Below are 26,928 nucleotides of genomic sequence, written 5' to 3'. Positions count from 1 at the left end.
GGATTAGACAGGGAGAGGCTCTGCTGGGAGCTGAATTGCCTCAAGGCCCCGCTCCAACCAATCCTCTGATAAGGGAGAGGCTCACGCTTGCCTGGGTAGGTAGGCACGTTCGTTATCCCCACGTGACACGTGAAAATACTGAGTTCTGGAGAGGTTGAGTGATTAGGCCAAGATAAATGAGCTGAGGTTTGAACCCACGCAGCCTGACCTTGAAGCTGCTTTAGGGACCAGAGACTTGGTTATTAGAGACATATTAAATAAACTAAGTGCTGTTAGTTGCCTTCCCATCCTCAAAAAGCAATCTGGAGCCTACCGCTTTAAATGGTTCCAATTTTAGTTCTTGTAGTGGTCGATACACCTCTAAAGATAGTTTGTGTGGTTATTTCTCAATGTATCGATTTTAGACATTTCTATTGACTTCCTGCTGTGGGTTATACAACTTCCTTTTCCTCTCTTCCTGTTCTAATTTTGATATTTTATATGCCTGTTAGCTTCATAAACCTCTTTCCTCTCCCATCAGCTTTCCAGTTATCTTTTGACCGCCGATAAACAGTTTCCATATTATCATCTCGCAAGGAGAGCCAAGTCGCGTCCTAGGATGGCATTTCCTTCTCTACCAGTTCAGTGTTGCTCAAAGGAGAGTGTCCCCAGAGTCAATTTCAAATGGATTCTTCTTTGTAAACACCACCAATTGTTTAAAATCAGGATGTTTTAGTTTTGAATTATATCTATCCCATACCATTTCTCCCCCTGGCATTCCCGAGCTTCTATTTTCTTGTTGGGAGTGGCGAATAAAAATTGCTAAACTCTTTTTGAGTAATTAGCACATGCTGAGCTCATAACTAAGTTCTTTACACGTAAAAATTAATTTAATCCTTACAGCTACCCAAAGAGGAAGGTACAACAGCATCCTCATCCTATGGATGAGGAAACAGAACCACAAAGAGGTTAAGTGGTGGTGCTGGATTCCATCAGGGCGGCCAGGCTCCTGTATCCAAGTGCTTAACCACTAGACTCTTCTCAAGAAGAGACATATGCCATCTTCACCACATTCCTAATCCATTCTAGCTTCCTGTTCATTCTGAATATTGATCTGTTTCTTTACATTTGGACCACGTCTTTGTTGCCCAACTATTAAAATTTATTTTAAATGGATATCTTTGGCCTTCCATTATTCTGCCTTCCACATCTGGGAAAGAGGTCCATGTAGGTCCTGGAATTGAGTTTGAGGTCATTTGGTGGGGGAATTCTCTGTTCTGGGCACTGGGTGCATAATTTAGAAAAGGAAGGTTTCACAGGCTCATGTGGCCATGTTCCCCTGGCTCCAAGGACTCCTTGGCCCACGGAGAGGGGTGCAGCCAGCAAAGGGTCATTATGCCCACTAAAGCATGGAACCCAGAGAAGAAGTCCCTCTTGCCTGGGTCTAAGGCCAATACTGTTTTCCTCCAAGTGTTTTTTTTTTTTAGGAAGATTAGCCCTTAGCTAACATCTGCTGCCAATCCTCCTCTTTTTGCTAAGGAAGACTGGCCCTGAGCTAACATCCATGCCCATCTTCCTCTACTTTCTATGTGGGACGCCTACCACAGCATGGCTTGCCAAGCAGTGCATAGGTCCGCACCTGGGATCCGAACCAGCGAACCCCAGGCCACCGAAGTGGAACGTGCTCACTTAACCGCTGCTCCCCCAGGCCGGGCCTTCTCCAAGTGCTTTTTTAAAGAGCTTTTGAAAATAAACTCATCCTCCTATCCCAATGATTTGCAACCACTGAGATGATTCTAAGGGATGTACCTTGAGTTCTGACTGTTCAGTTGTGTGTGAGTCAAACCTGCTAAGCAGTTTCTGGAGTGCCAAGGCAAAGGGTGCCCAAGCCCTATCTAAAAACCGCGTGACAGGTCAGAAAGCAGATGCCAGAAAGCCCCAGGGCATTTCCCAGAAGGAACGGCTGCTCTGAGTGGCGTGCCTTCTTGGTCCTGCAAACTCCTCACCTACAAGGGGCTACCGAAGATTGAAGCCAAGAGAGTAAGTCACAATGAGGAGTTCCATTTATGGCGAGCCTGGGTAAGCTCCAACTAGGCTGATCCTCCTGCAGACGGTAGCTATTAACCTCTGCACACACACACACAAAATTTACCCAAAGCACTGGAGAATGAAAAAAGCAGGCAGATTTTGGAGGGGAGTCAACCCTTTGAAGACGAGAATGGCACCAGATGGGTTTCTCGTTTTTTCGTAGCTTTCAGCCCATGGCAGTCAGGAGCATTTGAGAGTGTCTAACCCTCCAATAGAAAACTTGCAGTATTTGTGGCCTGAAAACCCAGAGGGCAGAGTCGAGGGCAACCACAGCCACTGGAAAGTGAGGGGGAAATCCCGGGAAGGCGAGAGTCAGAGAGAAGAGGAGCCACAGGTTCTTTACAAACTCTGTCTAAATCCCTGGCTGGCCTCCAGGTCACACACATAGGGCACAGACTACAAGCAGGTCCGCCAAGGACGAAAGAAATGAACTGATGTTTGAGCTGCTGGCGCAAAGATGAAGTTGTGTTTTGAGTCCGACCAAGTTAATTACCTGACAAACCAACAAGAATCAGTGCTTTTTAGAGGAATATAGCAGAATCCAGAGTCTCCAGAACATAACTTTCACGATGCAGTCCCAAATTATTTGACACATGAAGAGAAGGAAAATGTGATCCATTTTTAAGAGAAAAGAGACTCCACAGAGACTGACCCTGGGATGACCACATAATTTTAAAGCAAGGATTATAGCAATGCTTTTTGCTGAAAAGGAAAATAAGTTTGTAATGAAGGAGAAGATAGAAAATTTTGATAGAGGAGTGGAAACTATAAAAAAGAACCAAATGGAAATTCCAAAACTATAAAATACAATATCTGAAATTTTAAAAAGTCACTAGATCTCAAAAGATCATGAAGCGAGGGTGCCAGGGACCATTGACAAAAGGTTTATGAAAGCAAAATAGGGTTTTGGAACCAGGAACACAGAGAATAAGGAGAGGGAAGTTTGGCAGAAATGGGGCAGATATGTGTGGTAGCTTTTAGAACATTCAACAGTCTTGTTTCTTTTAAACAAGTCTTGTTCCTGTTTAAAATATAACGCAATTTTATTATAGAGATTTTGAAAATATTGATAAGGAAGCAAACATCAGTTGGGATCCTACCACACAGAGAATTCACTGTTAACATTTCGATATTTATTCTTCCAGCTTACTAACATACACACAATTTTTATTTTAATAAAATAAGATCACAGTCTATATTCTGTTTGAAATCTGCCTTTTGATTTTTAAAACCCATCCTGAACATCTTTCCATGCCGCTAAATATTTTTTTGCAGCATCATTTTTGATGACGGCATACCGCTCATGCTATGACTGGATTGTAATTCTATATTAAGTATATTAACCTCATATTTTCCATACAGATCACAAGTATTTTTCTCGGCTTTTATTTTTAACTTTACAGTGAGCTTGCCCTTTCATCCGTTGGGTATAGTCCAATAAAACCCAGCCGCCATTCTCTGGGTAGCCATCTGATAAACGGCGTTTCCCATGTGGGAGCCCATGTCTGTTCTGGTCTTCATTGTATCGACAATGCCTAGCATAGCGCCTGGAGTGAAATAGCTACTCAATAAATGTGTGTTGGCCGATCAACTAATTTCTGACCTGTGTCCCTGAGGGGAAGGCCCAGGGTACCATCACTCATTGCTGACTTCCATTTTTGCTATGTAGCTAGTCTGTTTTCGGTCTAGTAATTCATGCCCTTTGACCCTTCTAGAATCTATCCCGAGAATTTTCCAGAGATGCGAGTAAAGATTTACATACAAGGATGTCCATCCCAGTTTCATTTACAATAGTGAAAAAATTGGAAACCATTTCTAGCAACACGGAAATGATATGTAATTACATGATAGAGAAACACGAATATGGGGGTTTGGAATGCTTTTTGGTGATGTGAGAAAATCTTATGATTCAATGGCATGTGAAAAACCAAGAGTGTAAAATTACATGTCCGATTTCCCAACTCTGTTAAGGCTGGCAGGAAATACACCAAAAAAATGTTAAAAAGTGGTTTGTGAGTTGAGAATGCTTTCAGCTCCAAGAAACTGAAAACTTGACTTAGGGTGCCTTAAACATATAGGAGTTTGTTTTTCACTCGTAAGTTTTCTGAGAGTATTAGGGCCTGGCGTCAGCAGCTTGGTGATGTCAGGGCTGGCATCTCTGTGATTCTCTTTTCTTTATGGTCACAAGATGGCTGCTGCAGCTCCAGGCATCATGTCCACATTTGAGACAGGAGGGAGGAAATGGAGTAGCATGGTGCCTGCAGTGTCTGCCCCTTTTATCAGAAACATCAAGAGTCTACCATGGTGCCCCAGCAGATTTCTGCTTAGGTCTCTGACAAGAAACGTGTCCTGTGGCTGCCCTGCCTACAAGAAAGCCTGGGAAAGTGAGTATCTTTCCCATCTCTAGAGTGGAGGCAGCAACGGGAAAGGGGTGGGAATATCTCTTAGGTTAGTTAAGAAACAGTGTCTTCCACTGTGCTTATTTCTGGTTGGTGGGCTTACGGATATTTTTACTTTTCCTCTTGGTTCTTTTCTGTCTCATCCAATTTTTCTACACTAAGCATTGTAATTTCTCTCATTGAAAAAATACAACAAATGCTATTTAAAAAATCCCTTGTGAGGTTGTGGGCTCCAGTCTCTGGAAGCGTCTGTACCGTCATCATCCAAAAATGTGCAGAATGGTTGAATTCTGTGGGAGCTGGATTAACCCGGCTATGTTCCCCAGTAGACGGTGACTCTCCCCTCCCCGCATGGAATGAGCAAGTGGGGAAATCCGTCATTTGTTTCTCTCCTATCAGACACTGTGGCAAACGTCCCCTCAGTTAATTCTTACAGTCATCCTCCTTCTAAAGACGCAACGCACCAAGGTTAAATAACTTGGTTAAAGTACACATTGAGTACAGCAAAGCCGGATCTCAGATTATAGCACCAGCCTTTAATTTTGTCTGTTCCTGCCCCATAGCACGCTCAATAAAGGTTGTGTTGAACAAATGCAGAGTCGACGAATCATTTGCATGTGTAATTTTTTTTAACTACAGCCATCACTTGATAATTATTTCTTGTAGTGCATCTGTGTGACCATTAATTTTAATTAGTGCGATTGAAAAATAACAGGCTGTATAAATTGCCTGCAAGAGAAGAACTCTGTGCTCCCTTGCTTGTATCTAATATCCTTGACTAATTGCTGGATAAATACCTAATATGACTCCAGATGAAAAGACAGCCGAGGATTTGTTTCCTGTGGGGTCTTTAAAATTTCTTATTATGAAAAAATTCCAAACACATATGAAAGTAGAGAGAATGATGGTATGAACTCCCGTGTAGCCATCACCCGGCTTCAAGCATCATCAATATTTTGCTAACTTTTTCATTTGTCTTCCTTCCTCCCTCCCACTTTTTTTTTAAACTAAAGTATTTTAAAGCAAACCCAAAGACTCATTTCACCATGAACATTTCTATAATTGGAATGAAAAGGCTTTCGTGTGTTTCTCTTTCTTTAGATCTGCTAGCACAGGAAGCGATGATAGAAAAATCAGCCCAGGCCCGGGAGAGGAGGGGCACGTTTCTCGCCGGCTGTGCAATTTGTTTTTGCTGTCAACCCTGGGCGCTCCTTTGCTGAAACTCCTCCGGCCTTAGGACTTATACTTTTCTCAAATGCCAAAAATAAAATATCTGGCTTCCTCTAGCTAGAGACATCTGGGGAGTGGGGAGAAACTATTTTTGGCATGAAAATGTCACCCAAGTTGCTTGAAGCGATTCGAGCATTTTAAGGTATTGAAAGCATCTGACTAGTGCGGTGGCTGAGGCTGAGTGGGTAGAGGTTAATTATTACACAGGCCAATCATTCCCATCAGAGGGCCTGCTCCCTATGCCCTTCCTGTTTACTGCTCTCAATGCCGTAGGCCAAGGATTGCACCCAGGGTTGGTATGTGAAAGGTGGCAGGATGCAGTGGGGGAGGGGTGGTAGGTGGTGTGACAAAGGGGGAACCCACTGACTGGCTGTTCTTTCTTCAACCTGCACACCCTGCAGAGGGTCCCCAGGGTCCTGTGTTTGCTGATGGGCTCCACCAGATAAGAGAGACAGAGTTCCTGGTACCCCCACGCAGGATACAGGGATCATGCTAGACCAACTGAGATCTTCCTCAGGACGAGCCAGTAGAAGAATACCACAAAGAGCAAGTGGGAATTGTAGGTAAGGAAGAACCAGAGGGTCCAGTAGGCATGATGCTGGGAGTAGCCCAGGCCAGGGTCAGGGGTGGAGGCCACTGGGAACAGGTCGGGAAGGGGAGAGTAAGGTCAAGGCCAGTGGTTCAGACTGCAGAGTGTGAAGGGGTCAGGCTGGTGAGCCTGGCTTCATTGGATGATGGCACGCCATTGCCACCTACCCTGGGCTAAGGAAATATGGAATAGATGAACATGGAAAAGACCCCATGGGGAGGTGGTTGAGTCCTAACTCAGCTGTTTTGGCTCGCATCGCTTCTGACACCAAATGTGTGGGTTTTTTCCACACCAATAACCAGTTCTCCAAATCTCCAGATGCTGACTAGGTGTCCTATGGTTCAATTCAATTGCGACACTAATTACCTAGAATTAAGTGTCAGATTCCACGGGTTTAAGGGCTCAGTCCCACAAGACTGCCCTTGCTTACAAGACCAGTCTCAAGCCCCAGGTTACCACCTATACTTCTGACCAACTGGCTATAAATGGAGGGTTCCCATACTCTCTCCTCAGATTCGATAATTTGCTAGAATGGCTCACAAAACTCAGAGAAACATCTTCCTTACGTTTACTGGTTTATTATAAAGAATATTATAAAAGATGCAAATGAACAGCCAAGTGAAGACATACATAAGGGCAAGGAATGTGGGCAAGTATGGAGCTTCCATGCCTTCTCAGTGCACCACCCTCCCAGCGCCTCGATGTGTCCACAGACCCGGAAGCCTTCCAATTCCGTTGTTTAGGGGTTTTTAATGGAGGTTTCATCACTTAGGCATGATTGATTAAATCATTGACCATTGGTGATTAACTCAATCTCCAGCTCCCTCCCCTCCCCAGAGGTCAGGAGCTGGACAGAAAGTTCCAACTCTTTAATCAGGTTTTGGTCTTTCTGGTGACCAGCACCCATCCGGACCCATCTGAGAGCCCCCAGTCACCAGTCATCTTATTAGCATACAAAAGACACTTATCCCTCTGGAGGTTCCGAGGGTTTTAGGAGGTGTGTGTCAGAAACCAGGGAGAAAGACCAAATATTTATTTTTTATTATATCACAACATCCTTTAGCAAGGTTCCCCCCACTTTCTCTCACCTGTGGGCTACTTGAGGTTTCATTGGGATTAAGTGGGAAGAGCTGAGAGAGAGAGAACAATGGAAGTTCTCAGGGACGTCCATCCCCACTGCCCCATTCCTGGGATCGGCCCTGTCCACAGTCCTCCTAGGTAGGACCCTAATCGAGAAACCAGCCGAGACGGGGCGTCTGGGAGGTGGGAGCAGGGAAAAGACAGCAGAGCAAACAAGGGTCTTCAAGGAAGGCTGCTCGAGGATGCTGCCCTGGGGACTCTATCTGGGGAGACTGGCCAAAGAGAAACTGTCCATATGCAGCAGAGCAGGAACGACCTTCGGCTCCGCAGCTGACTACAAGTCACCAAATCACGGAGTTGCAGCATCTTTAGCCCCATAATGCACTGCTTCTGAGCCGCTTCTTAGAGTGCAAACCCACTCCCCACCAACAGGGGGCGCCCAGGCCATGCTCCATCAGGGCCAATGAGACGGATGGATGCTTCTCAGGGAAGAGTTCACGACAAATTGCTGTGTTATCACTCCCCTCCCACTCTTCCCGTGGAGAAAATTTTACCCTCTGGACAATGGGGCCAAGAAGCCACCTCCATTAGCCCAACCACTCGCTGATTTGCTCGCTCATTACTTTGGCAATTCTCAAGTGGTTACTGAGAACTTAGGCGTGGTTCACCTCTGGGCTCCGAGCTCCCGTGCCCCGTGCTCAGGGGCAGTGTGGCAGAGCAGAGCATCCTCTGAGCCAGGACCTGGGGACTCTTGGTCCTGTCTTGACTCTACCAATTACCCTCGGGTTCTCAACTGCATATCTGTAAAAATGGGGCCAATGATACTGTCCCATTTGATGCTTCATAACCTTTTAAATGTAGTGCCCACGTGATTTATTGCCATCATCACGTCCTCTGCCTACCTCCCTGTGTTGTGGTGATAATCAGGTGAAGGAGAAGGGAAACTGCCTTGTGTGAACACGAAGGGCACACATAAGCATGCTTGAGGCTGTTCTGGTTTTAAGGAGAAAGTGCACGGATACCGCACTTTCTGACTTCTTTGAAATTGGTGATGTTTTTCATTGACGTATGAGAGAAGCCAACTCTCTCGTCTGAGATTCCAAGTATGAGAGTGGGAGGGTAGGCTGGGGTCTAGCCTTTCTCTTTACCACATCATCAGGAGAAAAGCAAAGCAAAGGAGAATCAAATTCTGAGAGGTAATAAAAATCTCAATGTCAGCTGGAATGGCCCTCAAACACAATCTTTCAGCCTTCTTTTACAGATGGGAAAGTGAGGCCCAGAGCAAGGACAAGAATCGCTCGCAATCACACAGCGAGTGTGTGGCTTCAAACCCAGGTGTGTTTGCCTCCAACACCTGCACAATTCCCCATACTCACTCTCGGTCAGGGCACGGTCAGGTCCCCCGGCCCCCATGCCCTCACTGCACACCTGGCCCGACTACACCATGTGGCCTGCAACACGAGCGGCTGGGGATGTAAGTTACCCAGGGTGCCTTGCTGCCTGTGTAGGCGGTGGATGTAGGAGTGACTCATTTTATCCTTAAGTTCAGAAGTCATGTCAGAAATCAGACACGGGTACTATCTTCCCGTGTTGGGAGTATTTATTTTCTCCTTTAGAATTTTCAGAGTTTTCTAAAATTTTACAACAAACATCTATAACTTTATAAACCCCACCTCCTCCACATCTTATTTTAAAACAGAAGGAAATTGGAGGGCAGTGAAATGCCCAGCTCTGTATGGAGATCCATCAAGCAAGGTCAACCAGGGTCGGTCACGCCAGGCAGAGGCCCCGAGCTGGAAGAGGTTCTGAAGGTCATCCAATTCTCCAGCCTGGCGTCCAAGGCCGCCCTGGCAGCCTCACCCCACCTCCTCACCCCTCACCATACCCTGCTCCTGAAATCTCCTCCTCCCGTTACCATCGCCAAATCGGACTCATTTTTCAGGGTCTGACACCAATTATGCTAGTTCCTTGAAGGCGTTTTAAAGCCCACCTTCCCCAGTTGGGACAAACATCTACCTCCCTTCTCTGACACTTCTACTGGCACTCCATGTGGACCTGCCTTGTTATCCTATCATCTGCCTTGTCGTGGATCATTTGCACCCAGGTCTGTCTCTCCTACTGGGCTGAGGCCTCCTTGGGGGCAGGGCCTGCATATTATTTATCTTTGTGCTCCCAATGCCATCCTCAGCCTGGCACATGCTAGACTTCAAATGAATGTTTGCTGAACTTAAGTGAACCGAAAATAAGTATCCTAAAAAAGACATATTGTGATATATCAGTTTATGGCATCAACCTCGGCACTACTGACATCTGGGGTCAGATAATTCTATGCGGTGGGGAGCTGTGGTGTTTAGCAGCATCCCTGGCCTCTATATACCAGATGCCAGTAGACACCCCCAGTTGTGACAACCCAAAATTTGGACATTGCCAAATGTCCCCTGGGGGACAAAATTGCTTCCTATTGAGAACCACTGGTATATGGTTTATAAAGGATTTTCATAAACGATTCCTAGGAGAAGGAATTCTCATGTGATAGATGAGAAAGGCAAGGTTCATGGAGGGTTTAAAGGTGAAACCAAGTCTGGCACGTAGGTCCTCCATTCCAAGTCCAGTGCTGATCTTGCTATCCCAGAGGTCTCTCGGGACCCCAACAAGGTCTTTACTTCTCTACTTTGGTGTGTCCACTCCACCCCTACTCCCATATCCCCAGGTTCCACCCTGTCCCCGTCCCCCCTGTTGTACCCTGGTGGCCTATACCAGGCTGCGACCCACTGGTTGACCCTACTGGTCCATGCAGACTAGACCCCAGGCTGTGCCTGAACATGCCCGTCACATCTGCAGCTCCTTGGGCTCCTCCCCGTGCTTGAACACGCTGATGGTGACCTGGCCCGTCTCGGAGCCATACTTGTTCTTGACGAAGACGCCATAGCGTCCGCTGTCCTCACTGTTGACCTTCTCGATGGTGATGGTGACCTCTGAGCCCCTCACCTCCATGTGGTAGCGGTCAAGGAAGGTGACAGGCTTGTCATTCTTCAGCCAAGAGATTTCAGGGGTGGGGTCTCCTGAGATGACGCAGGTCAGGCACAGAGTCTGAAAGGACAAGAAGGGAACCCTCAGCCTCACCTCCTTGTAAGAAGCCTTGGCCTTCACCTTCACTCCCCCAGACAGCTCCCAGGACAAACTGCTCCTGGTGATGTGCTCATCACACGTGTTTTATTGTAACCCATAAAGGGATGACATAAAGGGAGAGACATTTTATTTTAACCCCACATCCTGCATCCTCAACTTTTCTATGGGAATTCTTACTAGTTAGAATCTCAGACCATTATGACTCTAGCAATTATCTGCCACAGAATGGCCTGAACTTTGCTTCATTGCTTTTTGTCATATGTAAGTCATGATGACTTTACCATGCAAATAAAGCTAAATTGCTTTCATATAAAGATTTATGAATTGACTTTGAAAATTCTTGAATAAGCTCTAACGCAGAGCACTATGGTGCAACAGTCAAGCACTCAGAGTCTGAGTGTGAACCTCAGCTCGCCCCTTCAAGCTGTGTGACCGTAGGTAAGTCCCTTAACCTCTCTGGGCCTCAGTTTCCTCAGCTATAAAGTGTGACTAGTGATAACACCCCATTTCATGTGGTTGCCCTGATGGTTAAACAAGCTAAAAGATGTACACACAGGGAATAAAGCCTGGCACAAAGTAAGCACCATAAAGATGTTGGCTATCATTTTCTGGAACACTAGACTTGCGTAATTTCAGCTCTGGAAGAGCGTTTAGGGATCGTCTAGTTCAACTCCTGTGGAAACTGAAGTTCACAGACAGAAGTCATGATGCCCCGGGTGCCCTCGAGAGGTGGGGTAGAGCTGGGGCAGGAAGCCCATCGGCCTGACACCGGGCTCCATGTCTGTCCTTTATACTACACTGTTCGCAATCAGTCAGGTGTGGTCACTTGGCCAGATTCTGGCGGATCCAGCCCCTCTGGCCCTGGAATCCACGGTGCTACAATCCATGATCTTTGATGGATATGCTACAGACAGAACACAGTGTGGGACCGTCTGCCGGGGGCTGGGGACAGTCAGTACCTTATCTTCCATGATTGTGGCCACGTCTGGCAGGCCCCTCACCACTTTGGCGCGATCTGGAAGGGAAAAACGAGACCCCAAGTGATGATGTTTTCCTGCAGGTTGCTTCCCAGAAGCAGGTTTCCACAGAGCTGAGGTTTATTTTTAAGCAATGCTTCTTTTTTTCTATTTCATCATTTTGGGTGGAAATCTTTAAATTTGTATTATATTTCCTTGACGTCATAAATAGAAGATAGGGGACACCATGTGTTTCTCTCATTGACTTGAGGTCATCGTCATGATTGGTGGTACGTGGCGGGGACAGTGAGGGAACTGGAAAAGAAGGTGAGTAAGACTGCTCTGAGCCTTAAGTGGGCAAAATGCACACGGCAGGTGTGATGAACCAGCCAAGGGAGTGAACGAGGAGGGGGGGCAGGGAAAGTGGGATGGAGCTTTTGGGACACTGACTCTGGTCAAGGGACCTGGTGGCCATTGTGGGTGGGCAGGAAGAGAATGTGGTTGTAAATCCCTAAGCAGAAAGCCAGTACATTCCCTATGCTTCAGTCGAGGCTGCGGGAACAGGAGCGGGCAGCACGGACCTTGGACCATGGATCTGGGAAGTGCAAAGAGCTCAAAGTAGCTTGTGTGTGTCCAGTGGACGTAAGGAGAGCAGGACCCTGGATTCGGAGGCGGTAACCCCAGAGATGGAGGCTGCCGCGGACAGCAGTGTTCACAGGCCCTTCACAGCGGGCGAAATGATTCACTCCCCTTGACTCTTCATTCCACAAGCCCCAGCAACCATACATGGTGAATTCAGCTTCCCTCTGTCAGGGTCCTGGAAGGGGCATCCTCTCCAGGGACATAGCATCCCAGGACGGGAGGGGGCGTTAGCTGGGGATGTGATTAGACGGGTGGTGTGAGCCCCCGTGAGGCGGGGCTCCTCCGCAGGGCACGGGCTGAGGCCGGTCCTGGGCCGCGCTCCTCCTCCCAAGGGGGCCCCCCTGCAAGGGCTTCTCATGCAGGGCCACTTACACCCCCTCTGCCCCCTTCCAGATTACAGTTATGAAGGCCAAAGTCTGCGCCTCCTGCCAGATGTGGACACTCAAGAACAGCGATGCCATGTAGGGGGAATTATGCCCTCCCACAAACGGCCCCGGGCTAGCGGCGTTTTATCTCTCCTCTGTTTCTCACAGGCGTTCAGTTTCCCTCCTTGCTGTCAGGTTGTCAGGGGCTGCTTTGCTCCGCTGCGAGAATTCTTCCCCCCGTGGAAATTCCCACTTCTGACCTGCCGGGTCAGTGAGACCAGAAAGCCAGATCCTAGAACGGGGCCGTTTAGAACCAGCCGGGGGACACCTGATGCAGATCGAGCGTGTGGACTCAGGGGTGGCGCCCCGGCTACTCAGAGGTCAAGCCTCTCTCTGGATTTGGGGCTGTGCCATAGATTAGATGGAGCTCCAGAGCCCTGACAGCCAGAACCAGCTTCAGCTTTAAAGTCGTCCCCTCCCCACACCTCACTGGGAAAGGCTGGCCTCATTACTGTCTGTCCCCGGCCTTCCGGCTCCCATCCGTGGTCTCAGGTATCCTCAGACTCCTTGTCTGTCTGTCCTTGTGCTGCCACTGCTCTGGCAGCTCCGTGACAGCCCAGAGCCACAGACACCCCAAAGGGAGCTGGGACTTCAGCAGCCTGCCAGGAGGTGGGAGCTCCTGGGAAGCCACCTGAAACTCAGAAACGAAAACACAGAAATATCGGTGGACTCACTCTTCTCGATGATGGCCAAGGCTCTGAAAAACAGAAACAAGGAAAAGGCTCAGGGTTCCATTTGTTAAAGGACAGTCCTGCCCTGGTGGGGGCAAGGGGGTGACAAGGGAATGGTGGAGCTGGCCAGGGCTCCCAGGAAGGGGTCCTGTGCACAGCTCATGCCACACCCCAGAGGGGCCACTGATTCACACTGAGAAACGCAGAGGGAACTCACTTCAGTCTCTGGTGCTCAGCCATGGCGTCTTCAAAAGCTGCGAGGAGAGAAAGTGGGAACAGAGGGGCTTAGCACTGGCTGTTCCTCCATGCTTGCCTCCCATTCCAGCATTTTCTTGGGCCAATGCCAGGACTGGGTGGGGAGATGGGAGTCCTCCCAAAAGACCATGGGGTTTTCTAGCAGGTTTCACTGCGGACCGGCAGGTGGGCGGCTCACCTTGCCCCGAGAGGTCAGTAAAAAGCTGCCGGACTTCCTTCCCGGCAGCTATCTCCAGAGTGTATTTGCCCTTGTCTGAATCTTTGGGGTCCAGGATGTGGAGCCAGATCTCATCCAGGGTGGTGCCAGCCCTCACCCGGTCACCACTCTCCAGGCGTTTCTCTCTGAATGTGAGGGCAAAGAAACGGTGAACACGGCTCAGCCTGGCTATCTGCGGTCTACACACACCCCACGACCCGAACTCCTCCCCTGGGATTTGTTTCCAGATTCGTGGGCTGAAGGTGGTGACCGTCCATGAGACATTCCATAAACATCTATCCACTCATCCATCCATCATTCATCATTCAATCATCCATTCCTCAAAAGTTGTGGCACGTCGTCCACTATGTGCCAGTGCTGAGCCTGTGTTTGTGATGTGTCCTGCAGACTGAGCCTCTGACGTGCTCGAGGGCCAGTGACCACCACCTCCTCCACTCTTCCTCACCTCTTCATGCTCCTTATCTTAAACCCTCCCAGGGTTTCTTCCCACAATCACTCTCCTCTAGCCCTTAGAAACCGTATAAACTCCTTCCCTTCTTTACTTAAATTTCATTCCTGGAGACACCAGCCCCTGTCCCCAGTATTGTGCTGCAGAAATGACACCTCTGGGCTTAGTCACAGGGCTCAGAACCTCTGGCTAGAGAAGGAGCTCATTGTCCTGGAATTCAGCTTGGCCTTGGCTCTCGCTCATATGACAAACTTGACCAAGTCAGTTTAGCCTTTTCCACAGAATAGGTGTGGCAACGTCTGCTCCACAAGGCTGAGGCGTGCCAATGAGAAGAAGCACTGGGAAAACTCTGCTCTCAAACTATCTGGGGTCACTTCGTTCCCGGCTGAGTCTCTAATACCTCATCTATCCTGCCTTCAAGCCCTGGCCCTCAGTTAGCTGTCAGCCCCACAGGTCCCTCTGTGTGCACCTCTCCCCTCAGCCTGGCTGCCTGAGTTTGCAAAAGCTGCAAAGACCCACAAGGGCACCATGACCCACCTGACCATCTGGTTGTCCCTCGTTCCTACATCCTTCCCTCCCCCAATTCCCAGATGCTGCTCTAACATCCTTCTGTGGCCATGAATATTCTGGAAAAATGGTCCTACCACCAGGGTTCCCACCTCCCCTGGGGAACCCCTATCCTCGACTCCCTCTGTGGACAGCAGGACTGGGGGAGACCCTGTCTCTGCCAACCCCTTGGGACTGGGCTCTGGGGCAGGTGCTGAGCTCCCTCCAGCCTGGCGAGGGCCCTGGGGTCAGGCCGACCTACTTGTGGAACCAGGCAGTCTTCATGTACTCCACGTTGTAGTACTTGACCTTGCTGAAGATCCGGATCCCCTCCTCGGTCCCCTGGATTTTTAGTGGGGTCGCAGAGAGGGCTAGGCAGCAGAGGATGAGAGTAGGTCTGTCCCAAGGCCCTTTGCACAGCACATTTTGGGGCCAGCCAGCTCACCCCTGCTCTGGGGGTGCCGTGGGGGAAGGCAGTGTTGTGTGGAGGCAGGAACTTCTCCCCTGTCTTTGAGGTTGGAAACTAAACCCACCCCTGGTAGCCAAGGCTGGTGGGAGGTCTCCTGGAGGCTATTTGGCATCAGGGCAGGGTTGGACAAAGAGTGGGGCTTGCTTACCACCGATCCTGCCCAGCTCAGTGAGGATGGCATCCAGGACTGGAGGGAGACAGAGAGACTGGTCAGCTGACGTAGGGCAGCCCTACGGATGTGCCAGGATGGGGACACCCTTGGAAAAGGCTGATGGAGCTCATGAGCAGCCCTCGGGGCACAGGGAGCTCAGTAGGATGACTCCCATGCCCTGGGGGTGTAGCGGGTCTGGGGTACTCCGTGATTGATGGGACAGGGAGGGCACCGTGGATGGAAGACAAATGGGCTGACTTGACAATTTTCTTGGAGGCTGAGCCAACCAGCCCGATGAGGAGCCCTCAGGCTTCGGGTCTTGAAGCCTGGGCTCGCTGCGGTATACTGCAGTGAACATGGGGAGCAGCAGCACACAGACCAGGCCCCTGCCACTGACTAGCTGTGCAGCCTTGGGCAGGATGCTTAACCTCCCTGTGCCTCATCTGCCCCAAGTGACACAGGGGTCCCATAAATTTTACCCTGCAGGTCATATCACAGTCTCTTGGCTCAGTGGGATCTCCCCGTGGCCCTGCTGGCCCATCTCTAACATCGTCAGCTCCTACCTTCACCTGTGAGGTCCAGCATGGTGTCGTCCTCCCCTCGATTGTCAGACACTGTCGCTCTATAAATTCCCTTGTCCTCTTTGGCCAGCTGGAAAGAAGGATGAGTGGAGGCAGTGTCAGCATGGGTTCCAGAAGGAGCCATGGACGGAAGATCAGCCTGGGCTCCAGGCCTGCCCCTAATGCTCTGTGTGACCTCAGGCAAGGCCTTTCTCCTCCCTGGGCCTCAGTTTACCCATCTGGAACGGGTGATCTTAAGGCTCCTTCCAGCTCCAGAGCCTTTCCAAGCTCAGGGCTTGGCTGGGCTGGAGGTGGGCTGGGCTGGGGGGAGCGAGGGCAGAACCCAACGCCTGCATGTGGAGTCGCGGGAGCTGCGGGGAGCAGAGCACAGCAAGCCCGCCTTGCAGAGCTTGTCTGAGCCTGGCAGGTCACCATCCGAGCTGCCCGGCTCCCTGGGGGCCCTCGCTGGGGGGATCCCTCTGCGCTTCTCCAGAAGGAAGTGGGTTTCTCCTTCCACCCAGGACAAGGGGTCCTTTCTGCCTCATGATTGTAAACCCCAAATGATGCCTGAGCCAGCACTTAGCAGAGCCAGAACTTGGGTTATGTTTTTTTTTTTTTTTGAGGAAGATTAGCCCTGAGCTAGCTGCCAATCCTTCTCTTTTTGCTGAGGAAGACTGGCCCGGAGGTAACATCTGTGCCCATCTTCCTCTACTTTATATGTGGGATGCCTGCCACAGCATGGCTTGCCAAGTGGTGCTATGTCCATACCCGGGATCCAAACTGGTGAACCCCGGGCCGCCAAAGCGGAACGTGTGCACGTAATCGCTGCGCCACCGGGCGGGCCCATTGGGTTGTGTTTTTAAAGCCAAGTCCTGAAGTCCCAAGTGGCCTCTTGCTCCACAGCACCTCCTTCAGGGCCTGGGGAGTACACTCTGCCTCCTGCCCGACCTCTGCATAGCGTGCTTTGAGGCAGGACCCAAGCAGAGGCATCTCGAGCCTGGGGGTTGAAGGGCTGAACCCCAACAGCCCCCTCCTATATCCTCTCCCTCCTTCCTAAGTGAAGGCTCTGAAGTCCCAGCCAAACCCCGGGGAGGGTGAAGGGAGTGACTTCTGCACCCACCCTCTGGCCTTGTGCCTTTGTACATAACCCCCGGAGCCTCAGTTTACTCATCTGTAAAATGGGGGCATCATCCTCGCCCTGGCTACGTGCTACAGCTGCTGTGAGGATCGAGGGAGGCAACCCTTTGGAAGCCAGAAAATTCACCAATGGGATGGATGGTTATAACAAGACACAGTAGCTATTAAGCACCTACTGGATGCCACGCCCTGTGCCAGGAGCCTGCACCCGGGTGACAAAGGCCAGCATGGCATCGTCCTGGTCAGGATTTGGAAGACTCTGAAATCATTATTTCCTTCCAAGTCAGCAAACCTGTGTTTGCTCCAGTCCTCCCGGGCACCCAGTGAGGCCACAGAAATCAGCAGCTGGGCAGGAAAACTTTGAGTGTTTGAGAACAAGCCTTGCGTTTCTATCTTAACCAGGACACACCCCTCTGAAGGCCACAGGGAGGACGTGGGTGGGAGGCCTGGGTCCCAGGCCTGCTTTACTCTGCCCAGACCTGCCTCACATGGAGCCAGCCTTCCTGTCTCAAATCCTAGACTGTCGGGGGCAGGGGGAAGGAGGAACCTTTAAGAGAGCATCCCTTCCAAACTGCTCATGTTACAGATAAAAACTGAGCTCAGAGAGGGACAGTGATCAGCCCAAGGCTGCACAGTCAGTGGCAGGGCCAAGACTGGGGTGCAAACAAAAGGAAAGATCAGTAATACTGACCCTCTCTTTCTTTAAAATTTGGTATTGTTTTCCCTTCATCTTTTTTGGGGCATCAATTTTGATTTTTTAAAATATTGCATGAAATATTATTTATCTTGATTGCTGAGTTCTCATGGGCCCTCTGAAATTCTGAGCCTGGGATGAGCGCCTCCCTTGCCTCCGCCTGGTCCCAGCGCTGCTCCTGCCTCCGAGCCCATGAGCCCCGGCGCCGCGGCTGCGCTCACCTCCTCGATGCAGAGACGCCCTTCTCCAGTCTGCGGGTCGTACTGACCGGCCGGCGCCTCTCTCTTCTGGAAGAACCACTGGAAGCAGGTTTCCTTCTTGGTGTTGGTCGCCTGAGGCAGGTGGAGGATGAGGAGACTCCATCAGGCTTTCTCTTTTTAAATGAAAACTCAGCTCATCAGGACGTTTTTTACAAACATGACCTCCCCCATCCCCCACCTCTTGCTAAGTCTCGGCCAACTCCTTCCTCACATGGATCTCCTCCGCTGCCTTCCGAACTCTGGGCTTTTGCTAACGGTGTTCCCTCTGCCTCTTGATCCCTTCCCTACTCTATTTTTCCTTGTAAATACCTGTGCATCTTAAAAGAGTCAAGTTGGATGTCACCTCCTCCAGGAAGCTTTCCTTGAAGCACCCCAGAGCACCCCCCATCATAATTCACCAATTTACTGCACCCTTCTTGATCACAGCAGGAGATGTGTTGTCTTTCCATAACCCTGCTTCAGACCATGGGCCCCCAGAGGCCTAAGGAGCCCACTTCTTCATCCTGTATGGCCAGGGCCTGGCAGAACATCTGGCGCATAGTGGGCACTTTGAGTTTGCTGAATGGCTATGCTTCTGGGAGAGGCCCTCTCTGACCTCGCCTTCCCCAGGAGTCTGAAGAGGCTGCAGGGCGCCGAGAAGGAGGGCCAGCTTTGGAGTCGGCAGGCTCTGGGCTCTACGTCTTACCGTGTGGTCTTGAGCTGCCTCCCCACCTGTTTTCTCATCTATAAAGTGGGGTAATAACGCCCCTCTCACAGATGATTGCGAGGCCCACGAAAGAAAGGAATGCTCTGAAGCACTGAGCACAGCGTCTGGCAAGGCTACCAACAGACGCCGGCGGACCCCCTGCACGTAGGGACCTCTTACTTGCTCCCAGATCCTCTGGCCCCTGAGACCCGCTTCCCAGAGCAGAGGGAGACTCAAGGCTGAGCCAGCTCACACCGATCCCGCTCCCCGGGGAGGGAGAGGGGGCTTTGTTTTTCAGTTAAATGCAGCTCCCTGGGGCCGATCCCAGGTGTGAGGTCAGCCAAGCACAGGGCACGGAATGTGGGGGAGTGGGGCAAGGACAGCCACGGGGCTTGGGGACAAGCCACAGGTCTCGCCCTGCTGGGCCTGGGGGCAGGGCTGGAGGCGGGGGCGGGGATTTGCCTTGCACGTCAGCAGCACTTGGCAGTCCTCCGTGACCTTCCACTGCAAGGGCTCCTCGAAATAGGGACCTGCGAGGGAGAAGCAAACACGCCCGCCGTCAGAGCGCCAGGCTCGGCCAGGGCGCCCCCTGGTGGCGAGACGGGGAAGCCAGCTGGGGAGGGGCCCTGGGCTCCCATTCTGCCCCTCGGGGCGCCGCATTTAAGGAGGGGCTCTCTCTCCGTCTGGGCAAGGGCTGTTGCGTTCTGGCTCCGGGACGGACCTGGATTGAATTGCGGTGGCTGCCCCTCGGGGGCCCCGCGGGGCCGAGGGGTCTATGAACCCACGAGCCCAGCAGTTCCCCAGGACTGACCACTGGCCTGGCGGCCCAGGCTTTCGGACTCGCCCCGGGCAGCTCTTACCCTGTTTTCTCTTCCAGTCTCTTCTCTTAGCATCTGCCTGCCTCAGAAGTTTGTCAAAATCTGGGAACACACAAGGAGGAAGCGGCATGAGCCAAGAGGATCGCAGGGGCGGAGGGGGCCATCAGGGGGACGGAAGACCTGAGGGCTGAGGCCGGGGCAAGGGGCAGGGCAGGCGTGGGGCAGGGCTGACCGTCGTCCACCAGCGCCAGCGTGATCTGGTTTTTGGCTTTTCCATCTTGGAGCTGAGCAGTATAGGACCCTTTGTCGTCCTCAGACAGGTTCTGGATGATCACTTCCACCAGGCCCTTCTCTCGGTCGAAATTGATTTTGCGGTTCTGGAAAGAACAAACCCCAAGAGTACTTTTGGCCCTTTTCCTATCCCAGGGAATTTGTGTTGTGGGGCACCCATCAGGGCCTCGTTGGGCTTGGGGGTGAGATGTGCAGAGCTGGAAGCCTTCAGAGAGCGGGGAGGGGCCCTGGATAATGCTCTCCGGCTTCTACGCAACGGCTCTCCCCACACGCGGCCCCTGAGCGCACCCCCGGGGCCCGGCAGGCATAGGAAAGGCTCAGGGGCTTGAATTAATTGCAGTTAATAACAAGCCCCCAACGGCTCTGTGCCACGTTTTTTGTTATTTTCTACTTCTTTTACAACTTAATAAAAAAAATCCCCATAAAAGTGTAAGGATAATATAAAAACGTCCTGTATACTTGGTATCCAGAATTGACACTCATTTACAATTTGTCATATTCTAACAGTTTTTAAAAGTTTTATTTTCCACATTTGGGACCTTATTCCCTCTGGCTTTATTTGCATGTATGATTTAAGGGAGGTATCTAGTTTTATTTTATTTTTCTATAAGAGCAACTGATAGTGGCAGTACTGTGTACTGGAGTCCAGACTTTGTAATGCTTCCTCTCCCATGGGCCAAGGTCATGCTTAATCTTTATGAAGAACTGTCAAATCTATTTTCTCATTTGCTCCTCCCGATTCTGGGCAACTAGCCCCATTGTACAGATGCAGAAACTGAGGCACAGAGAGGTGAAGAAGCCTGCCCAAGGGCACATAACCCACGGGGGGTGGATGTGAGTCTTCTGACATCCAGCCCCAGGCTCTTTCTCCTGGGTCAGAACCAGCATCACCTCCTTATAACACAGATTTTCTGATGACCACTTTGCCATCTGGAGCTGAGATTCACAAATAACTCAGTCTCATGATTGACTCTCTCATGACACTGAAATTGCCATGTTTGTAAGTAAAAACAGTTGAATATGGACAACTCATATGGTCCAATCTAATACGACCTATCTACGCACGTGATGTTTAAAAAAATGCAACGTCATAGCACAACTGTAATATGAAGAAATAAAAGTAATAACTATTTCACTCATAGATGCTCAGACATCATCTCACTCATGTTGCCCTGATTTATAACGAATTGGTTTGAATTTGAGAGAAGAAAAGCAAAAGATCAAAGCTATTCTGTACAAGAGAAACAGGAAAATGAATGAAAGTACATAGGGAAGTGTCTAGTAGAATAAGAACTCTCTGTTCAGTGTATGTTAGAACTGTGCGAAAATACATCTAAAACAGAGTTAGGGTCCAGGCTTGGAAAATTATAAGCATGAATGTAGGTTTTTCATGCTAAGAACGTCTAGCAGGACATTCAAAAGTTGTGGGGGGTGGTGGCCTGGGAAATTCCTTGATTGTGGGAGTGCCCCCCCCCCCGCATTGGTGAGCGTCTAGCGTGCCTGCCGCCCGCCCCCCAGGTTCTCAGAGCCAGGTGTGCCCACCCCCACCCCATCGCTGTGACAGCCAAGCATGTGGCCGTTTCTGGAATGTCCGCTAGGGGGCGGTGCCGGGCTGCGGAGAACCGCTGCCCCCAGAGGCCGCGTCCGGGGCAGGGGACCCTCCCTCCGGAATTGCGACCCCCATTACCGGTGAGCTGAAGATCTCCTTCTGGTTGAAGATTAGATGCAGCTCAGCGGCCGGAGATAACTTTTCCACTTCCAGCCAAAGCCGCACCTCTCCTTGCTCGAGGATGTCCACGTTCCAGCCGGAGATCAGCTTGATGACTGGGTGGCAGAGGCCGGGAAGGGGGTGGGTGGGGCACCTTCTCCGCTCCCCACTCCCGACCAGCCCCACCCGCAGCACCTCGCTGGCATTTAACGTGCAAAGTGCTTGAGAGTCTGAAGGAGACGCTGGGTGGGGGGTCTGAGGAGGGTTTTCCGCATTCACTCCCTCTAGATGGGATTCATCTCGGGCAAGCCTTTCCTCGCCCCACGACCCTGAGGCCGTCACCCCTCCACCCCTACCCATCCTAGAGGACTTGCAAAAACTCAAGCGTCCGGGCTCTTTGGGGTGTGTCCTGGGCCCTCGGGATTTTGCAAAGCTCCCGGGGGGAATTCCCATGTGCACCCAAGTCTGTGACCCTTGCTCCGGGGATTGCGTGCTACTAGCCCATGGAGGGAAGCAGAGGGTTCGATGATCCGGAATCCAGGAAGCAGCAGCCATCCGCTCTGCCCTCCCTTGCACCCCCTTTCTGCCCCGCGGATTGTCCTCCTCTTCGTGGACTGCTGGAGCCTCTGCCCTCCGGCACCGGATGCCCCCGCCTCTGCCCCCTGGTCTGGTTTCTGGCTCTCCGCCTGACTCAGCTCTCCTCAGGACCCCCCAGGGGGAGCTGCTGGAGGCTGGTGGCAGGGCAGCTTACCTGGGTTTCTGATCTCATGGCTCAACTTCTTCAGCTTGTCCAGCTCTGGGACAGGAGGAACGAGAAAGAAACCAAAGAGAATGAAATACCCGGGGCAGTGGGGTCCATGGGAGCCATCCTAGGGCCCATGTTGGGTGAAAGTCCCAAGACACTCCCCCCTCAGCTTGGGGTCACTTGGCTACCCAGCGGTTGATGACCAGCATTGTGGGCTCTGGTGCTGGGACACCAAGGGGACTGTGGGGGCTGCTGCAGACCACCCTGAGATCAAGTGCCACTTCCCGAGAGCAGCACCTACTATGTGCCAGGCTCTGCATTATCTCACTCGTCCTCACACAATGCTGTGGGGTGAGCATCACTGTCCACCTCCCAAGTCCACCAGGCCCACCCGCTCCTGAGCCCCGTTGTCAACCCTGTAATATGCTGTCCTAGTATGCGAGGGTCTCAGTTGCTATGTCCTCAGTTGCTATGGAGACAGCAGAACTGTCAGTCATCAGCACTGGTTTCAGTGCAGTTTAAATCATCAAACATGGATGACCCTTTAGACTTAGTATCCACTCTCTGGTTTGCCACAGTCCCCACTGTTCCCTATTGTCCTCTTCATTCCTCAGACCAACTGCCATTTGTAATTTATCATTACACTTGTACTGTTGTTTTTCTTAGGTTATGGAGGGAAGAAAAATAATTCTGGTACCTTTGCGTTTATCAAAAATAGAAAGAGGAAAGAGAGATAAGAAAGAATGTGAACCCCACCAGACAGGGCTTTTTGCCTGTTGAGCTCACAGGTATAATCCCCAGGGCCTAGGACAGGTTCTGGCATATGGTAGGTGCTCAGTAGATGTTTGTTCACTGCCTGACTGACTGAATGGGTGGGTGAGGGCTGACTTCTCTGGAAATCGCTGCTTTACTCAGTTTTGTTGCTTCCTGCTTGCTTCTGGGGGCATTTGTGTTGGGACTCAGTCTGGGCCTGTCTCTCTGGGGAGGGGGCAGTGGAGCAGGGCATTACCTTCCTCGGTCAGCGTGTGGCTCGCTGAGATGTCTTCGTCAGCATCAGTGACCACCACTGAGTAGGTGCCCAAATCCTCGAGGCCAGGCTCTTTCAGGATGACCTTGGATCTGGCAGAGAGGGGAGGGCAGAGGCTCTGAGAGGAGCTGGAGAGTCTCGGTCAGCTCTGGATGTCTTGCACCCCACCGGGACCCCAGCCAAGCTGGGAAGCAGGGGCAGCCACCACCTTACACCCCACTGGCATCCCCTGCCCAGAACAGCTCTAGCCTGGCACCTTCAAGGGCCCCCGTTAGCCAGTTTCTGGCACAGGATCTTCTTACTGGCCACGCTGCCCTGTCTCTCCTCCCAGGGCTCGAGCTATGGCTTTATCTCCTGCTAGAGGAGCTGCCAGGGATGGGGGAGTGAGACCAGAGGGTGTTTGACAGGGGCCCTTGACATCAGATGGTTCCAGCCCCTTACAGATGAGGACACTGAGCCCAGAGAACTTGCGAGAGCAAGTCACTGGCGCCCAGGCTAGAACCAAGTCCGGTGTGTCTCCTGGGAGGCACTGACGCAGAGGCACACGCGCTTCCCGCCAGAAGAAGGATCTTCAAGTGAATGTCGCCATTTGAGCCCCTTATGTGCCCTCCCCTCACTTCTCCCTAAGGGGTAGCCAGCATCCTTTACGAGACCAAGCAGCCCCTCTCAGACCCATTATCTGTGAGTCCAGCCAGGTGGTCTCACCCGCGAGTTTCTGTGAACTCGTCTGACAACATTGGGACCTATGGACCGGCTGTGCCGCCCCCTCTCCCCTCACTTACTTGTTGACTTCCTCTTCGATCCTGACCCTCTGGGGGTCCGGCGGGCCCTTATAATCCTTGGACCACTGAAACTCTGAGGAGTCGGGGGCCTCGGGGGCTTCGAAAGCCAAGTAGATAAAGCCTTCTTCATCCACACCAACTTTGATCTCCCGGGCATCTGCGGGCAGGACCCAACGGAGGGTACCGGGCATGTGTAAATAATGACCCAGGTCATGCCCCTCCCCTGCTTAAACCTCCCAGTGGCTGCTCGTTACATTTGAATAAACTAATAAACCCCAGACTCCTTGCTGTGGTCTCGAAGGCCTTGCATGATCTGGCTGCTTCTCAGCTCAAACATCACCTCCGCAGAGAAGCCCTCTCTGACCACTCTGGCTAAAGGGACCCCCATCCCGCCATATCACTGTTTCATTTCCTTTGTAGCACTTATCACATCCTGAATCCTTTTCTTCACGAACTTGTCTGCTTGTTCAGTGCCGTCCACGTGCCCCTCCCCCGCACTGGCACAGGTGCCTGGCCTCTCATCCACGGCTGTATACCCAGGGCAAGGTGGGCATCACCAAATATTTGCCGAATGAGTGAATAATTAAAAGAATGGAAAGAGAACGTGCTTTATAGTTAGGAGACGAGTGATTCTGTCATGTACTAACACTGTGTGACCTGGTCATTTAACCTCTCTGAGCTACAATAAAATCAGTTCTAAAGTGGGGACAGTCATGGCCCCTCCGAGGGTTGTCGGGAAGCCAGGGCAGTGTAAAGACCTGCATCCGGTGTGTGAGGCAGGAGGGGACCTCAGGGGTTGTGACTGCGAGACACACAAAGCCACCTGTGGTATCCGAAATGGGGCTGGGTATCATTTTAGATATCCACAAAGAGTTGTATGAGTTTATGAACCTGGCTTCCGAACAAATGGAAGATCTCATCGAATTTTAAGGAAAAGATATGTTCATATCTTGAGATCTCAGAGAAATAAACAGCAGTGGGGCATGGGGAGGGAAACAGGCAAGAAGGAGGAGGAGCTAGGAGGAGTGTGGGAGGCAGTGGGAGGAGAGAGCTGCAGATCTGCCTGCTTCTCCGGACGCCCCTCTGAGCTCCACTCATCCCCGATGGCACAGCCCAGCAGCGGGGTGCTGGCACCCTCCACCTGCCCCCACCTGGCTTGTCCTCCATGAGAATGGGGTCCGTGGGCATGGATGGTTGTCCTGGACCAGCTGAGTTCACGGCCTGTACCTGGAACACGTAAGTCTTCCCCGGCTGCAGGTCAGAAATCTGGGGGAGGAGAGGTGGGAGGCAAGAGTGAGCACTGAGGGCGGCAAAGACTCACCCTTCTTGCAACCCTGGCCACGGGGTGCAGGGAGCCACGCATGTGTGGAACCCCAGGAGGGCACAGGCTGCACTAGGGGTGGGGACAGCGTAGGGACACATTGCTCTCCTGAGTTCCAGTTTTAGTGGGCCTCTCCTTTGGGATTATCTCCCACGCCCGGGGACCCCTGGAACTCCACCTGCTCAGAGCTGAACTCATCATCAGCCTCCCAACAAGAGCACCTCCTTCCTTCCTGCACCCCTTTCCTTCCTGCACCCCGTGTCTTTCCTCCGTTCACTACTCCAGAGAGAAGTGTGGGCATCAGCTTCGACATCTTTTTCTTGAGCCCTGCACATCCAATCACCAAGTTCCACCCATTTATTTCCGCAACGTTCCTTTCTTTTTTTTTTGCTGAGGAAGATTCACCCTGAGCTAACATCTGTGCCAACTCCCTCTGTTTTTTAGTATGTGGGCTGCCAGCACGACAGCTAATAGAGTGGTGTAGGTCTGCACCCGGGAACCAAATCTGGCCTGTTGAAGCGGAGTGCACTGAACTTAACCACTAGGCCACCGGGGCTGGCCCCAAGGTTTCTTGAATGTGGCCATTCCTGTCCATGTCCTGGCCGCGGCCTTGACTGAAGCTTTAGTTCTCGCCACCTAGATTAGTCCAACAGTTCGCTAAGCGGCGTCTCTGCCTCTAGACCCTTCTTCCCTGGTCTGCCGTTCCCTCTGCCAACCTTTCCAAGATGCCAATCTGATCGTGCTTAAATCTTTCAGTGGCCTTCAGGGTAAAATCTTCCTAATCCGGCCTCAGCTCTCCGTCCTCTTCCTCCTCTACATGCCCCCTTCACTGCACGATCCCTCGGGGTCCCCATACTCATCACGTCATTTCACGCCTCTCTGCCTTTGCCTTGCTGAGCCCTCGGCCTGGAACTCCCTCCCCTCCTCCTCATCCTTCACTGCTCAGCACAGGCAGACATGAGGATTCCGGGGAGGCTCTCTGACCTTCCTCCTTGGAGCTCCCAGAATCCCTTGGAGCCCCCTCAATTGTATAATCCTCAGTATTGTAATTGCCTGTTACCCGAGAACTGTGACTTATTTAGCTTTTTGTATCCAGGATCTAGTTCCAGATCTGGCACTAAGTACGCGTCAAGAAGTGTTAAGTGAATGACTGAGTGAGTGAATGCCGGCCAACCATCCACACGCGGAAGTGGTGCCAAGTCACTGAGGCCAGCCCCGCCCTGACCTGGGCCAACCTACGTGGGGAGGCAGAGGGACCATCCATTTTGAGTGGCTCTCTCGGGCCGGCTGTCCAGCCCTGCCTGACTCTACTGCAGGGAGGCTGGCCTCCTGGAGGCGGAAACTGCAGAATCTCAGAGCATTGCCCTGGCCAGGGCTAGTCCTCCCTGGTTCTGTCTTAGGTGGCCTTAAGGTTATTTTTTCAAAATGAAAATATTTTTATTTTTTCTGATTACAAAAGAAATACACACTTGTTGGGGAAAATATTAAAGCAACAGAAAAGAATATAAAATGAAGAGTTAAAACTCCCCTGGCAGTCCTAGCTGCAGAGATGACCAGAATTAACAATTTTGTAAAAATCCATTTAGACTTTGAAATGCACATAAAGCATGTAGAACCATGACATGC

At 51.3% G+C, this 26,928-nt stretch overlaps 1 protein-coding gene and 1 long non-coding RNA gene across 3 annotated transcripts in view; one reads left to right on the top strand and one right to left on the bottom strand.

Moving 5' to 3' along the window:
• Positions 1–5,644: 5,644 nt before the first annotated feature.
• LOC111772414 (uncharacterized) lies at positions 5,645–8,700 on the top strand. Of its 2 annotated transcripts, none has more exons than XR_002806259.2 (3): positions 5,645–5,838; positions 6,098–6,259; positions 8,614–8,700. It is a non-coding gene; the product is annotated as an uncharacterized lncRNA (long non-coding RNA). The 2 variants fall into 2 exon arrangements; XR_002806260.2 differs by having other exon boundaries at positions 5,672–5,992.
• A 240-nt stretch (positions 8,701–8,940) lies between these two features.
• Positions 8,941–26,928, bottom strand: part of MYOM3 (myomesin 3) — a 49,093-nt gene continuing 31,105 nt past the window's right edge. The window contains exons 21-37 of the mRNA XM_001501292.6: positions 25,133–25,247; positions 23,982–24,138; positions 23,182–23,291; positions 22,179–22,223; positions 21,407–21,543; positions 19,661–19,805; positions 19,471–19,530; positions 19,073–19,140; positions 17,887–17,997; positions 15,838–15,925; positions 15,272–15,310; positions 14,917–15,025; positions 13,622–13,785; positions 13,406–13,442; positions 13,192–13,214; positions 11,454–11,509; positions 8,941–10,455 (exon numbers count right to left, since the gene is read on the bottom strand). Coding sequence (XP_001501342.3) covers positions 10,195–10,455; positions 11,454–11,509; positions 13,192–13,214; positions 13,406–13,442; positions 13,622–13,785; positions 14,917–15,025; positions 15,272–15,310; positions 15,838–15,925; positions 17,887–17,997; positions 19,073–19,140; positions 19,471–19,530; positions 19,661–19,805; positions 21,407–21,543; positions 22,179–22,223; positions 23,182–23,291; positions 23,982–24,138; positions 25,133–25,247 — 1,725 coding nt within the window. The 3' untranslated portion in view covers positions 8,941–10,194. The remainder of the gene's footprint in view (positions 10,456–11,453; positions 11,510–13,191; positions 13,215–13,405; positions 13,443–13,621; positions 13,786–14,916; positions 15,026–15,271; positions 15,311–15,837; positions 15,926–17,886; positions 17,998–19,072; positions 19,141–19,470; positions 19,531–19,660; positions 19,806–21,406; positions 21,544–22,178; positions 22,224–23,181; positions 23,292–23,981; positions 24,139–25,132; positions 25,248–26,928) is intronic.

Source organism: Equus caballus, chromosome 2, assembly GCF_041296265.1.
Source record: "Equus caballus isolate H_3958 breed thoroughbred chromosome 2, TB-T2T, whole genome shotgun sequence".
NCBI lineage: Eukaryota > Metazoa > Chordata > Mammalia > Perissodactyla > Equidae > Equus > Equus caballus.
This window is presented reverse-complemented; position numbering and strand designations above follow the sequence as displayed.